General features: G+C 43.7%; 1 protein-coding gene across 1 annotated transcript; it reads right to left on the bottom strand.

Annotated features, from left to right (window-relative positions):
* Nucleotides 1–3,025: 3,025 nt before the first annotated feature.
* Nucleotides 3,026–14,946, bottom strand: CHI3L2 (chitinase 3 like 2; the record flags this gene model as incomplete). Its single annotated transcript, XM_079940573.1, is given in 12 exon segments — nt 3,026–3,169; nt 3,960–4,076; nt 6,530–6,606; nt 6,609–6,711; nt 7,938–8,015; nt 8,019–8,109; nt 8,564–8,664; nt 8,668–8,688; nt 9,232–9,287; nt 9,290–9,381; nt 14,395–14,451; nt 14,745–14,946. Coding segments are annotated over 12 exon segments (972 nt in total). The 5' UTR covers nt 14,780–14,946.
* Nucleotides 14,947–15,700: the final 754 nt, after the last annotated feature.

Here is a 15,700-nt window from a genome sequence, read left to right as displayed (position 1 = left end):
CAAGAACGGGGTAAATAGCTGGACTTTGCCTCCTGTGGACACTTTAAGATAACAATTATGGCAGGGACAGAGAGGGCTGAACCCTGCTTGAGTAAAAGATCAAGAGGTCACATATTTCCCATCCTTGGGTCAAGGGAGATACTGTATATGCACAGAAAGTCTCCTTGTTGGTCAAACCGGAGGGGGCACCATCCCAGAATAGGTGCTGCCAACGCCCCCCATAGACCTCTGGGCTTGAATCCATCTTGGAAAAAGTAGTGCACACCTGTTGGGGAGGGTCCTAGGACAGGTCAGGTGTGGAAAAAGAAACCAGGTCGTTGGCCACAGGTAAACAAAGACCCGGAAGAACTGCCCGATATAAATGACTTAACCGCCTCTTTACTGCACTCATTAGGGAGGACGCCCACACCCTTTCTCTCCTGGTGTGTATCTTTGCCCTGCTTCTTTCTTAACTAAACAAACTGTTTCTCTGTGGGCTCTCCCATTCGTTGTACTGTGTCTCTAATAATAAACTTTGTACCTGGTTTTACAGTTTTTGCCTCCTTGAGAAATACATTTTTCAGTGGGAGCAAGGGCCAGGGGAATTTTGCTTCTAGCCTCTAGCCTCTGGTGGTCTAGGGGCTAGGATTCCCTGTTTTCATCCAGGTTACCCAGGTTCAATTCCTGGTCAGGGAACTAAGATCTCGTTCACTGCTGTCTCTCTGAGATCAGTGCTGCCACCACTTAGATATATGATCTTACATTCCCTGAGCCCCAGTCAGCTCATCTGCAAATTGGGCTTAAATGCCTCCTTCATAAGCCATGATGATTAAATATGCAAATGAAAGTGTTGTTCAAAGTTTAAGATAAGGGACTTCCCTGGCGGTCCAGTAGTTAATACTCTGCGCTTCCACTGCAGGGGACACTGGTTCAATCCCTGGTTGGGGAAATAAGATCCCTTATGCCGTGCAGCCAAAAAAAAGAAAAAAAAAGAAAGTTTAAGATAAAAATCATTTTTCAATAAGGAAAGGATTCGAAGAGTAGTGGGAGAATGAGGGGAAACACAATTTATCCTGAAATTAGGGTGTCTGAACTCAGAAACAGCCTTAGACTTCAAGCAGCCTTACTCCCTGCTTCGGACACCATGCTTTAGAGGAAGAATTGCAAACTTTTCCATAAAGGGCCAGATAGTAATACTTTAGGCTTTGTAGGCCATACCGAATCTGTTGCAAGTTCTTGACCCTGCCACTGTAGAGAGAAAGCAGCCATAGACAATATGTAAACAAAAATGGGCACAGCTGTGTTCCCATAAAATCTGATTTACAAAAACAAGCAGTGCGTTAGATTTGACCCATCGGCCGCAGTTTGCTACCCCCTGCTTTTGATGGCTCCATTCTTGTCCTCTTCCAGCCGCACCCCTCCCCGTGAGGTGAGAAGACTGCAGGGCTAAGGGCACATCCACCTGAAGCCCACATCCCTGCTCTTTTAAACCCTAATCCAGATACCCAGGACTCCTGCTCAAATAGCCCAAACAGCCTGTGCCCACTTTCAGGGCCTGCACAGCCCTTTTTCCTGGTCCCATGATCCTGAGTGTGAACACAATGCTAGTGTGAACACACCTGCTAGAGGATGTGTGTGTGTGTGTGTGTGTGTGTGTGTTGGGGTGGGGTAGGGTGTAGACAAACCTTGGATGCAAAGTGTGTACGTGAGGTCCTTGCTCTGTGGGACAGGGATGGAGATGGGAAGAGAAGGGTGTTGCACATGGGCTGGGAACCAAGAGCACAAGCTGCTGCATGCTGGTGCAGAATTCCGAGGAGTTGGAGAATTCTGAATTCAAACCTGGTCTTTTAGGTCATTGTGAAATCATACTTGTTAAGAATATAAACCATATTTTAATACTTGGCTCATTTAAATATTTAGACATATGATATGCAGGCCTCCATTTGTACCCCAGCCCTGGGTGCCACAAATGGTGAGACAGGACAACCTTATACCAGAAGGTCAAAGATTGCACAAATGAGGCCACACTGACTGGAGCAAATGCTTCTTTTATTGTGCTTCAGGACAACAAGTGAGCAGCTGCAGGAGAACAAAGCCAGGCCCAGTCTGAAGTCTGAGAGAAAGTCAAGGGGTGGCTTGGAGGAGAGACATCTGGAGAGCCTCTTCTAACCTCTGAGAATCTCACTCAGGAATTCCTGCAGAGGAGGGACAGGCAGCTCCTTGCCTGCTCAGCTACGAGTTAAACCTGCGTACAAAAGAAAGACTATTTCAAAGCCCAAGTCAGTAACCTGAGGCCTGAGTCAAGTTACTAAGCCATAGATGTTCAGAATTGGAAAGCTGCTGCCCAGTCATATAGTCTAGGAGATTTCAAACTGTTCTGGGCCTTTCTCCAGGACGACATGGCCAGTCCTCTCCAGTTGTCTGTCTGCAGTGATTCCCAGTCTCCTGCTCCTCCATTGCAATGGATGTCAGCACAGCTGGTTGGTCAGCAACGGCTCTCACCTGCACAAGAGGATATGCGTACGATTCACCTGGGGAACCAGGCACCCCGGGATGGAGCAGAGCCAAACCACCTGCCGTTAAGGCAATAGTGGGCTTGGTCATCCATGATGACCATGAGACCTCCTGAATGTCTAAAGTAAGATCAACTGTGGATGTGGAGAGGGAGGGAGCTTTGCTAACGACTGAGATTGGATTTCTTAGCAGTGAGTGGGGGACATAAAATCAGATTTATTCTGATTTAGAAAATTAAAACAGGCTGATGATTTTGTGGTGGAGTCAACATTTATGCCCACTCTACATGAAAAGAAAGTGCTTAGCTCAGACTGTTCTCAGTAAATAGTAACCAAATTATTACTGTTATATTTTTTAAATCTATGGGAAGCCCACCAAAAGGACAGAACCAGCCTAATCAATAAGGAAACAAGGCAGAAGGTCCAAAGGACATAAGAATGGATCAATCCAAATATGTGAAGATGATCTCCCCCAGTCTCCTGTGTCCCACTCTGCCCACTCTCCGCCCACTCCCAGCCTGTCCTGGACTCTGTTATCTTCCTAGGGAGCCAAGGCTTCTCTTGACAGCTTGAAAGAGGGGGTAGGAGCCCTGGCTGCAGGATTTGCTGGTAAAGTCATCCATGTCAATGGACCAGATCATGGCCCCTCCCAGGTTTAGATTCTTTAGGAACTGAACCTGAGGGTGACACAGAAGGGCATACAGAGGTTAGAAGAGACTGTTAAGGGCCCAAGACCCAAGTCAGGTTCAGATGAGGGTTTGAGCTTAGAGTGCAGAAGTAGAATTATAGCCTATGGAGTCATGGATTCCCTGAAGGGAAAGGTCACTTAGGGAGGCTTATAAAATGAAGAGAAGGCCACCCACTATTAACCACTTCTCATGGAATAACCACACCCTAGGTTCAGTGTTCTTGAAGGCTCTGAAACACTAGAGGCTCCGGTGTGAGGAGTGGGAACTAGGAAGCCACTAGCAAGATTTGAATTACAATTGGGTTGTCAATTACATTGATGCCTTTGTCCTGCTCTAAGCCTGGAAGGCAAAGGTCTTAGCAAGATCTAAGAACTGGTAGGCTCAGAAATTTGGAGTCTCCTAGAGAGGTAATCCATAAGAAGGATGGAAGGGTTTGTCCTGAGATGATCAACTGGGTGGGTAACTACTCTATATAGGCACCAATGTCTCCTTTGTTCCCTCTCCCTTCTCCTCCTACCTCCTCTCCACTCCTCGCTTCTCCCCTTATTCTTAATTCTTCCTTGCGTCCTTTCCACCTCTCCCACATGTACCATAGGTGCTCACAGGTGTGGCTTAGAGTCACTACTAGGTTTGAGCCACAGAGGTCACTGGATCCCATCCAAGAATGGAGCCCCAGAGGCTTCTTTCCTTCCACACAGACTACTAAGGCATTTGACCTCACACCCCATTCCCCACCCGCATGAGTGTTCTGCTGTCCCAGAGCCTCTTGCCTACCTACCTTGGTCTCCACGCTCTCCACATCCTCATAGCTCACCCACTGGTTTCCCTTGACTGCATAGGGAACCTGATGATCCTGGAGCCTCGTGATCTTGACTCCTTTCAGGAAGTGGCAGATCTGGCAGGGGAAGGAGGAACAAGAGGGTCAGTAATGGGTTCTTCTTGAAATTTAGAAATAGAAGGGGCAGGTAAGACACTAGGGTCTTGGGGACAACAGAATCTTCACTCCAGGGATCAATGAGAGAAATGACCAGATACAGCATACAGAATGGATGGTACAAGGTGAACCTTTGGGAATTGTTTGTGCTAAGTCCTCATCAGGAGGAGGCACAAACAGCTAGAGGGCAGACAGTACTTGAGTTCCACATCAGACCTCAGCACTGACCAGTAAATCTTCCCACGTCTTCATTTGAAAAATGGAAACTATTATAATTATGTCTCCTATACACCTATCTAACAATATTGTTGTTAGGATCAAATGAACTAACACTCGTTAGGAAAAAAACAACTTTGAAAACAGTACAGTGCTTTATAAATATGTAACATTACAATGACAATCACCATCATTCCCCCACCTTGTAGATTACCCCTGCTTCAATCCCGCTGGTCTCCCTCTCCCCTTTCCCCTTCCCAATGTGCCTGTGTTGGGATCCCCACTTTTATCATCAGCTATTTTCTCTTTCTGTTAGCATAAGTAAGAGCTACTAAAAGAGATAAATCTTCAGTGGAAAAAAATGTATTTTAAGGTCATGTAGAAAACTCATTTTGGATCTTGCTTACATTTTTTAGATTATTTACACTCACGTTTGCCTCAAAGAGGGTAGAAAATGGAAAGTTGAATATTTAAGCAAATACCAGTTTGTCAAAATTATAATGATCTAGCGTGGTAAACTGAACAATCAAATTAAATTTTCCATGAAATAGGGAACTGTGTATCCAGTGGTCCGTACTAAAATCCTACCAGCAGATTCTGAGCACTGACTTCTCTTATCCCTTATATTAAATGATTCAGTGAGGATTACCATGGTGACCCATGCCCCTTTCCCCCTGCCAACTGAACAAGGTGCCTCAATCATTCTCCTGTGTGAGAAGAGAGGAAAAATTGAACATTACACTCACTGAGTACTTCAGTGGATGTCAAGTCCCTCAGTAGGGGTTTATAGCTTGCTCACGCCAGTGACAAGAGGCTAGACTAGGACTCCAAGGGGAAACCAAGATGTAAGATATTATTCTTTCCTTACCTGATCCAACTCCTTCCCATCCTTCAAGGGCCAGCATGTATCTCTCTTCCCCTGTTACCCATCTTTGAACTCATGACCCTCCACACGGGCCACTTAATCACATCTCATTTTGCAATACCTACATAATTTTATTAACTATTATAGTTATCTTTGGGGTTTTTTAAAGTTTTTTCTTTTTTTTTGGCCACACTATGCAGCTTGCAGGATCTTAGTTCCCCAACCAAGGATTGAACCTGGGCCCTCAGCAGTGACAGCACGGAGTCCTAACCACTGGACCGCCAGGGAATTCCCCATAGTTATCCTGTTTTTAAACTCTTATTTAACTTGTTATATTATGAATGCACTCTACATTCTTTCCACCTTGACAGTAAGCCCTTTGAGACAAGGATGAAGAATTACTTATTTCTAGCTCTCACAGTACCCAGTCTTTGTGATATGGCAGGGTCCCAAGAGTTTCTGTTGGGTGAATTATTGTTTGATTCTTAGTGTTTCCTATACATTAAAAAAAAACTTTTGTTTCTTTTTTTTCCAGATTGAGGGGCAGAAAGAAATGATGGTCTAATCAGCCAAACACCTTTGACTGTTATCTCTGTGATGTTAAGTCTGTCTGACTTCTGGACAGAATCTGACACATTTGACCACTCCTCTCTTCTTGAAACACCCTCTTCTCTAAGGTCTTTGGCACAGAACAGTATGGGTTCTGCCTAGCTTCTGTTGATCTTGTCAGTTTCCTTAGTGGGCTCCTCTTCTGCCTATCTCTTAGGTGCAGGAGGTCCTTGAGTTTTGTCACTACAAATACCGTCTTTATGCTGATGATTTTAGAATCTACATCTCTAGCACAGAATGACCTCCTGTGATCCAAACCCATACACCTAACCACTCACTTTTTATCTATATGTCCCACAGGCATTTGGATGTCCCACTTGCTCCTCAAACTCAGAATGACCAAAACTGATCTCACGATTGAGACCAATGCCCACTCTGCTCCTTCCTATCCCAACTCAGTAAAAATGGCATTACCATCCACATAGTTGCCCAAGTCAGAAACCTAGGACCGTCTCCCCTTTCAGTCTCCCATACCTGCTCCACACATCCCCACTCCTCACTAGTTCCACCTCCTCTCCAGATGTCAGCTAACATCACTTCCTCCAGGAAGCATTCACCGACCCCCTCCCAAGTCAGAGGGAGGTGCTTCTCTTACATGCTCCAATAGTACTCCATACTTCCCTTCCCAGCATTCAGGATGTGATACTTTATTATTGTCAGATTGAAGCTGGAACTCCTACCCAGAGACAAGGGGCAGCTGAAGGCACAGGGTAGTTCCAGGTACCTCATAATAAGCCAGGAAGCCTGAAAACTTGGTGATGGGGCCAGCAGCTCCAGGACCAGGGGCAGGGGCCCCCAAGTGTTTTCTGCAGAGGCCAGTGTAGAGGAACGTCCATACATTGGGATGCCCATGACCACCTTCTCCACAGGCGTCCCTTTGTTTATCCAGTATCCCACAGCATATTTCTAGAAAGAGAAGTAGACTGAGGCACAGTGTGTATGGGAAAGAAAGGTGTCAGACCTTTCTGAGCCTCCAGCCCAAATTCACAGAAGTGACTCCTTGATTCCCTTTCTACATCAGTGGCTATGGAGGGTCCCACCAGAACCAGAGTGCTTATTCTAATGCACTTAATGCTCTTCAGCACTGAGACCAATTCAGCTTTTTCTATTCGTGAAAGAAAACTGAACAATGGGTCACGAAAGAAATCAGGCAAGTGACCTAGAAAACATGAAATCAAAGTTGTCGCCATCTTTCTTTCCCCTTTGAGTCAATTGCCTATGGAGTTTGTCTACACTATGGCTAGTTGTGTTACTGATGAAAGCGGGCGTGGGGGGAGGTGGCCATCAGACCCTAGTCTGTGGGGCCTCACAATGACATCAGACCCAAGAGGCTAGGTAAGAGGTCAGAGGCTAGTTGGGGCCTTGCTGCCCTCCAGAACAGAATAAGGGGTTAGAGAAGATGAGGATATGTCTCCTTACCCTTAAAGATAATCAATGGAGAGGAAAGAATGAAGGGAACTTGATGTGACACAATCATACGGAGTTCTAGAAAACCCCAGACTAGAAATCAGAATACCCAGCTTTGGACTGACCCATTTTTAAATTTTAAACATGAAGGCCTGGAAATATGCAACCTAGACAACATTTTCTCTCACCCAACTTTAAGAATACACATCTCTATATATGTACCACAACAATAAAATTGTTTGGTTAATGACATTTTTCCCTTGCATTTTTCATTTGCCACCACTTTTCAGGACCTTCACATCAGCATGACCTTGAACAGCCAATTAATTTGCCAGGCTTCCATTTCATCATCTGTGGAGTGAGAGTAATGCTTCCTGACCAGCCAACCTCAGAGGATTATGTTGAAGATCAAATTAATGGGGAATGTGGACAGACACAGCAGAATACCAAGTCCTGTACATCCATGTGGGCACTAGGAAATGCATCAAAGATGGAGAATTAAGAGAAGACTGGGGTGGCTGACACCTTGGGCCAGAGACAAAGCTTAGGGCGCTTCAAATATGAGGTCCTCTGACATTTTCCTGGTGACATTTTACTGTGCCTGGTCAAAGCATTTTCCCTGTTCTCACCAGCTTCCAGGGTTACCTGAGTCCCTCTGGCAACACATCCCCTCCTCAGTTCAAGACAGAAATAACTCTGGCCAAGCTGCACTGTCCTCAGCTTGCCCCACAGCCAGTGTCCCACCACCCTTCCTCCTTATAACTCTCCACATTGTAGTAAGAGCTTGTCCCTCTGTCCAGCTGCTACTTTCTCAGAGGGCTATTATGGCCAGTGATGAGGGGCTTTTCCCAAGACCCATGGAAGTCAAAGGAAAGGAGGTTGATGAAATCCAGTTCTCTAGATTGCAAAAAAGCAAAGGAAAAGATTCTGTGATGAGCAGAAGTGGGAGCAACTACTGTTGACCCTTGAAACATTGTGGGTTTGAATTGCACAGTCCACTTATACAAGGGTACTTTTCAACAGTAAATACTTCAGTACTACATGGTCTGTGGTTGGCTGAATCCACAGATGTGGAGGAAACATGGATACAAGGGGCTAACTATAAATTACATGTGGGTTAACCCTCGCTTTGTTCAAGGGTCAACTGTATACATATTTGTTTAGGGCTTTGGATGCTGTTAGAAGGATTGAAATTAGCCATAGAGGAAAAGTTCCTGTCCAGATGATGTGGTTAGGATAGTGACCTTCATGCTCTCCCTCTTCCCTTCATCCCTCAGACATACTGGCATGCATCACTTGCATGGGCCAGGCTGGAGGCAGAGAGATGGAGGGGGTGCTCCAATGCACTTACTTTACCAATTCCTTGATCTGATAGCTGTTGTCAATCATATGCCTCCCTGCGGAAACTCCTGCAGTCAAGAGAAGCCTTTCTTTGGTGGACTTTACAAAGTCCTACTGAAAGGCTTCTGCTAACTCCTATGAAAACAAACAAAAAAAACCCCATAAGAGGTCAATTTTCCCTCCCAGAGGAAAGTGCTAAAGTTCTTGCTTGATAGGACATTTCTAGATGGAAACAGCATTAGATGGAAAGATCAAATCTTTTCTCCCCATTCCCATATGGGGATGCCTCCTGCCTTGTGGTCAGGAAATCTACACATTAGGGAGGAGGACAACCAGTCACATTGTACCCAGGAAAAACTGAGTTTCCTCCGAATGGATTCTCTAATCTATCTGATAGAACATCTGTGAGACTCTTTCAGTGCTCAGGAGATTCTATGGTCCCACAATCTTTTATGTGGGTGTCGCTTTGTTTCAGTGTTGTTTATTGTATAAGGAGGCTCTGTTCTCTGATGTTGTCCTTGCCCTAAACTAGGACCAAGGGCTTTTCCTTCATCAGTGGGGGCTTCTGGAAGAAAGGGACTGTCTTCAAGCCAGAGCCAATCTCTTCCTTTTTTTCTTCTGGTGTGGCCATGGGTTCCACTTGTTAAGGTACTAAGGGTACCACAGAGTTTGCCTTACATGAATCAGCACAGTGAAACAAGTGTTATCTTTCAGATCTGGGTAAATCCAGCTATGTCCAGCCCATCAAAGTTATGGTTCCTCAGAAACAGGATTACAGAGTTGATAAATTCCAAGCGTAATGTAGAAGAATCAACCATGCGGTGGAACCTGGGTAGAAGCAATACAAGTGTTTTTGGAAAGAGGAAGTAATTACCATTGTACAACATATTTTTCACAGAAATCCTGAACTAGTCTTCCGTTCCCCAATATTTTCTCACCACTTATCTATCCCAACCCCTGCCTCTTTTGGAACAAAAGAGGAGAGGAAGGATTGTTGGGCCAGAAAATTGATTGGATTGGGCAGAAGACAATTGGGTTCTCTGCAGACCTTTCTGCAGGGTAATGGAGCTGCCTTTAACAAAGACGCTCCTTGACCAAACTTTAGCCAGACTCTTCTGAACCCTCTTCTCAACTAGACTTTGACCTTGGACTTCTGTGCCTATCTTTGCAGAGTGCAGTTTTAGCAAGAATCCTAAGTCATGGACTTGAGGACACGGGGAGGGGGAAGGGTAAGATGGGACAAAGTGAGAGAGTGGCATGGACATATATACACTACCAAATGTAAAATAGCTAGCTAGTGGGAAGCAGCCGCATAGCACAGGGAGATCAGCTCCATGCTTTGTGACCACCTGGTGGTGGGGGATAGGGAAGGTGGGAGGGAGACACAAGAGGGAGGGGATATGGGGATATGTGTATACGTACAACTGATTCACTTTGTTATACAGCAGAAACTAACACAACAATATAAAGCAATTATACTCCAATAAAGATGTTTAAAAAGAGAATCCTAAGTCAGTTTAATGACACTGCCCCACCCTTGATATCAGATCTTCTTCAATATCTGATCAAATTCCTCCTCCCCTACCATCCCCCAGGTGATATCTGTTCACCCTGGCCTGCCTTCAGCAAGAGTTCTGTTGAGTTAGTTTAGCAAGAATCTCCCTACCTCTAATGTTCCCTCTTTTTCCATCCACCAACCTGCACCTGCAACCTGTTCCTTGGCTATACCTCCCCACTTGCCCCTGCTGTATCCAGAATTGAGCCCAGTACTATACTGAGGTCTCCTTTCCCCTCTTATAATATTTCCTGAATAAAAGCTATTTTTACCTCTTTAATTACTGTCCAGCTCTGGTTTTCTTTAACATCTTACACCCTTGAGAAAGCAGTTTGCAGTGTGGTGGGCTTAGGATTGGGAAATCTGGGTTCAAGTCCCAGGTCACAGTCATTTCTAGTGACCTTTTGTTCACTAACCAGCTCTCTGGCTTCAGTCTGGCCATCTCTACATTGGGATTGAAGATACTGATCCTGCCTCATCTATCTCAAAGTGATCACATTTTGGCAAGCTTCATGAAAGCAGAGCTGGACTTCACATTCCCCAAACAATAAACCCAGGCACGAATTAGCAACCCAGATCTCCCCAGTCCCAGGGCTTCTGGTGAAAAGCCAGGAGGACCCCGAAAGCAGCAGCCCCTCAAGAGCTTTTATCTGAACTAGAATTCTTAAGCCAGGAAGTTGATTCTTAGCTGCCCACACAGAGGGCACTAACAGTATTTAAAATGCAAAGCTATAGACAAGATACTGGTATTTTCCAGAGGACATATCCTTTGACTTGTATCACTTCCCACCTCTCACAACACTTCCCATCCCCAGACAGATTTGAGTCTTCAATTCATTTGTTTCAATCAATATTAAATAAAGTTGCTTGTAAATTTTGGAGATTAATCCTTTGTCAGTTGCTTCATTTACAAATATTTTCTCCCATTCTGAGGGTTGTCTTTTGGTCTTGTTTATGGTTTCCTTTGCTGTGCAAAAGCTTTTAAGTTTCATTAGGTCCCATTTGTTTATTTTTGTTTTTATTTCCATTTCTCAAGCAGCTCAATAACAAAAAAACAAACAAACAACCCAATCCAAAAATGGGCAGAAGACCTAAATAGACATTTCTCCAAAGAAGATATACAGATCGCCAACAAACACATGAAAGAATGCTCAACATCATTAATAATTAGAAAATGCAAATCAAAACTACAATGAGATATCATCTCACACAGGTCAGAATGGCCATCATCAAAAAATCTAGAAACAATAAATGCTGGAGAGGGTGTGGAGAAAAGGGAACACTCTTGCACTGCTGGTGGGAATGTAAATTGATACAGCCAGTATGGAGAACAGTATGGAGGTTCCTTAAAAAACTACAAATAGAACTACCATATGACCCAGCAATCCCACTATTGGGCATATACCCTGAGAAAACCATCATTCAAAAAGAGTCATGGGGCTTCTCTGGTGGCGCAGTGGTTGAGAGTCCGCCTGCTGATGCAGGGGACACGGGTTCGTGCCCGGGTCCGGGAAGATCCTACATGCCGCGGAGCAGCTAGGCCCGTGAGCCATGGCCGCTGAGCCTGTGCGTCCGGAACCTGTGGTCTGCAACGGAAGAGGCCACAACAGTGAGAGGCCCGCATACCGCAAAAAAAATAAAATAAAATAAGTCATGTACCAAAATGTTCATTGCAGCTCTATTTACAATAGCCAGGAGATGGAAGCAACCTAAGTGTCCATCATCGGATGAATGAATAAAGAAGATGTGGCACATATATACAATGGAATATTACTCAGCCATAAAAAGAAATGAAATTGAGTTATTTGTAGTGAGGTGGATGGACCTAGAGTCTGTCATACAGAGTGAAGTAAGTCAGAAAGAGAAAAACAAATACCGTATGCTAACACATATATATGGAATTTAAGAAAAAAATAATGTCATGAAGAACCTAGGGGTAAGACAGGAATAAAGGCACAGACCTACTAGAGTATGGACTTGAGGTTATGGGGAGGGGGAAGGGTCAGTTGTGACAAAGTGAGAGAGAGGCATGGACATATATACACTACCAAATGTAAAATAGATAGCTAGTGGGAAGCAGCTGCATAGCACAGGGAGATCAGCTCGTGCTTTGTGACCGCCTGGAGGGGTGGGATAGGGAGGGTGGGAGGGAGGGAGACGCAAGAGGGAAGAGATATGGGAACATATGTATATGTATAACTGATTCACTTTGTTATAAAGCAGAAACTAGCTCACCATTGTAAAGCAATTATACTCCAATAAAGATGTTAAAAAAAAAAAAGAAAAAAAAATTAAATTGAGGATTTGGTTCCTGCATGTATCTCAGCAGCACAGTGGAGGAGATAGCAAAACTTGGACTATTATCTGAAAAACATGGTAGAAGTAGGTTTGTAACTTTATTCTTATATTTCAGAAGTGCTCACAGTGATTAGAAGAAAAGCAAGGATACCTCTTTTAGGGAGCAGTTGCATCTGATGTTCTGGGCAGAAACCTCCAATTTTAGGAAAGACAAATATTCTTTAGAAATTTAGAAGCAAGTCTGTGCATTACATATTTTTAAGTATTGCTGCATAGCACCTGGCACAAAGCCTGGCATTTACCTAATAATAATGACAACGTTAATATACAACAATAATTATTGCAACCATTAGGTCCTTTTTGCACATCAGCACTACCTAAACAGTTTGCTTGCATTGCCTGTCTTCACAACTTCATCCTTAGGTTGAATCTGTTATTTGCCTCATTGTGTAGTTTTTTTTTTTAATTGAAGCATAGAGACATTAAAAAAATTGCCTAAAGGAAAGAAAAAAGAAAAAAAGAAATTGCCTGAAGTTAAACAACTTGCATGCCGCTTGCATATAGCTAAAGAGAAAGCCAAACCAAATTTGTTTATCTCCAAAGTCCTACTTTTAACCGCTAAACTAATATACAATAAGTACTCAATAAATTATTGAATAAATGAATGCATGCATGTAAGAATGAATGAATGAAGATATTTTTAATTGAATCAAAGATAAGCAGGTATTAGGAATGAGAGAGAATTTGGGAATCAGATGGATAATTGCCATGAAAACCCATTAATAATTAAAAGGAGTTCATGGTGAGGTTAATGCAGAACCAGATAAGTTAGGTAGGTTGATCTTTTTTCTTTATGTGTGTAGAAATTGCTTTACTAATTATTCTACAAGTTTTGAGCTGGTAGAGACTTTAGAAATTAATTAGGTCAGCCCTCTTATTTCATAGATGAAAATATTCAGTATAAAAAAAGGAGAAGAAAAAGTTGACACTTACTGGTCGATAACTAAGTCAGGCACGTGACATACGTTACCTCATTCGAAGTCTTTGCACGCACCTTATGAAGTAGATGTTGTGATGTACATCTTACAGATGGGTAAACTGAGCTCAGAGAGGTGAGTTAAATTTCCCTAGGTCACTCATCTACATAGGTCTTCTAATGCTACTTCTTTCCTCTGCTTACTCCAGCTGTAAAGAATACTGACCTGCTACACGAGAAAGATGTCTTACCGGACTTCTCGTGAAAGCGGAAAGCCTCTGCTGACTGAGATTAAGATCTCTGGACTTTTTAAAATGTTGGCACTTTAAAAAAAAATTAAAGCAGAAGAAATTCAAAATTAGATTAACTGCATTTAAAAATTGCAAAAAAAGGTGACTTTCTTCCTTACGTATTTGTATTTATTTAGCTTGATGCAAATGGAGTATCATTTTCCTGTGAATAGGAATTATAATTTATAATATATGTCTCATATTAATAACTATTTTGTTTTTAAGCAAAACAGACCTGATTGCCCCTATGCTGTTTTGCACTTCCAGGCCATCCAGCTGTACAACCATGACCCAGGAAATCGAGGTCCCCTGATGGCTGCTAAGGACTTGGTTTTATGTGGAGGTCACCTACATGACCCGCCCCATGGTACAAAGTCAAACCTTCAAAACCCTTAAACAAATTGCATCTCCCCATAGTCCATTAGGTGAAAAACCTTCATGTAAATAATTGAAAGTTTACCAAATACTGCTTCCAGTTCAATTTCTCCCACGACTTAAGTATCTGAGCTTGTGTTAAGCTCCTGCAGAGTTCCTTCCAAGACACAAGTAAACATAGTGCTATGCCTCAACTTGTGACAAAATTCAGATCAGTTTTGCCATCTAAGCCAAGGGAGGACCTTTCTAAAGCCTAATTCAATGTCTCTTTTCAAGAGGAGGAAAAGCAGTGATGATTAGAGATTACACGGCAGAATAAACAAAAAATAGAGATATTGTGGTCTTACCCTTTGGAACCAAACAGATACCTTCCAACGGACAAGAGAATTTTCAGTTTGGGATTCCTGGAGTAGAATAATAAGCTGATTATTTCTTTACTGGCTGCCAGGGAAAACTTTGCCTAAAGGGTTAGGACTAGATTATGGGTAAGTGGGCTCTAGCTGTTTAGCAACTAAGTTCAGTGAAGGGATGAGGCATGGGGGAGAAAACCAGGAAGCATCAGGATTATACCCAAGGAAAAACACTTGAATAAACACACAAATGAATGAATGGAGCTAGAAGGCCTTAGGCCCAGTTTAGAACTATCTTCTCTCCCCCAAAACCCACCCTGGATGCTCCCCACTCCTATCCTACTGACTTGGTTTTGAGTCTGCTGATGGTCTGGGAAAGCATCACATCATTCTTGTCCTTGATGATGACCTTGTTGTTACCGATGCTGACGAATGAGTAGATGAGGTGAGAACATAGGAAGGGGTCAGTGCTCTCAAGGGTGAACTTTCCTGGTTCCTGCCTGTCCCGTGACCAGTTGGTAAAGTAGCAAACCAGTTTGTAGGCAGATCCTGGAGTAGAGGGAAGAGAGCCAATGGGGAACCTAGTGCGGTGGCCTCAGAGCCCAGAATGCCACAAGTTTCTCCCCCCAAAACCATGGCCTCCTTTGCTTATTCAGCCAGAGCCTCTGAGGGTCATTCAACCTGGGCCCTCAGTGCTGGCTCTTGAGCATCCAGACCCCAGTTAAGAGATACAATGAGAGACAGAGATATCATCCTTATGGAACTCATCCCCAGAGCACTGAGATTCAATGTGGATGGATGGATGAATGACACAGAAATATCAGTGGATAAAAAAAGAGATGATACACACAACATTGAAGTGGGTGAGAGAGAGAGAGACAGAGAGACAGAGAGAGAGGCTCAAAAGATAGAAGCAGAGCCATGCATGCACAAAGAGACACACAGGACAAAACCTCAGAGTCATCAATATGTTAGTGTCAGAACCTGGCAGAGTCATCAAGAGAAACAAAATGAAGCAGAGATATAAACCAAACAGCAGAAGGGACACAGCCCAGGGGACCCAGGCAGTGGTAACTCATTGACTACTTGACTTCCTGAAGCAAGAAGACCACTAAAACTGTAAGAGGTGGGTGAGAAGGAAATCTGCTAAGCCGCAGCTGGTTCTCTGTCTCAGACTGTGGCAGTGAGTGTGCGGGTGTGCCTACATGCAGAATATAGCTACACTTCCTCTGGACACTGCAGGCATAGCTACTGAGGTCTTTTTATAGGGCCTTGAGGCACCCCAAGCTCCTGGGTGCCTTGT

The sequence above is a fragment of the Stenella coeruleoalba genome (assembly GCF_951394435.1).
Source record: "Stenella coeruleoalba genome assembly, chromosome: 1".
Taxonomy (NCBI): domain Eukaryota; kingdom Metazoa; phylum Chordata; class Mammalia; order Artiodactyla; family Delphinidae; genus Stenella; species Stenella coeruleoalba.
This window is presented reverse-complemented; position numbering and strand designations above follow the sequence as displayed.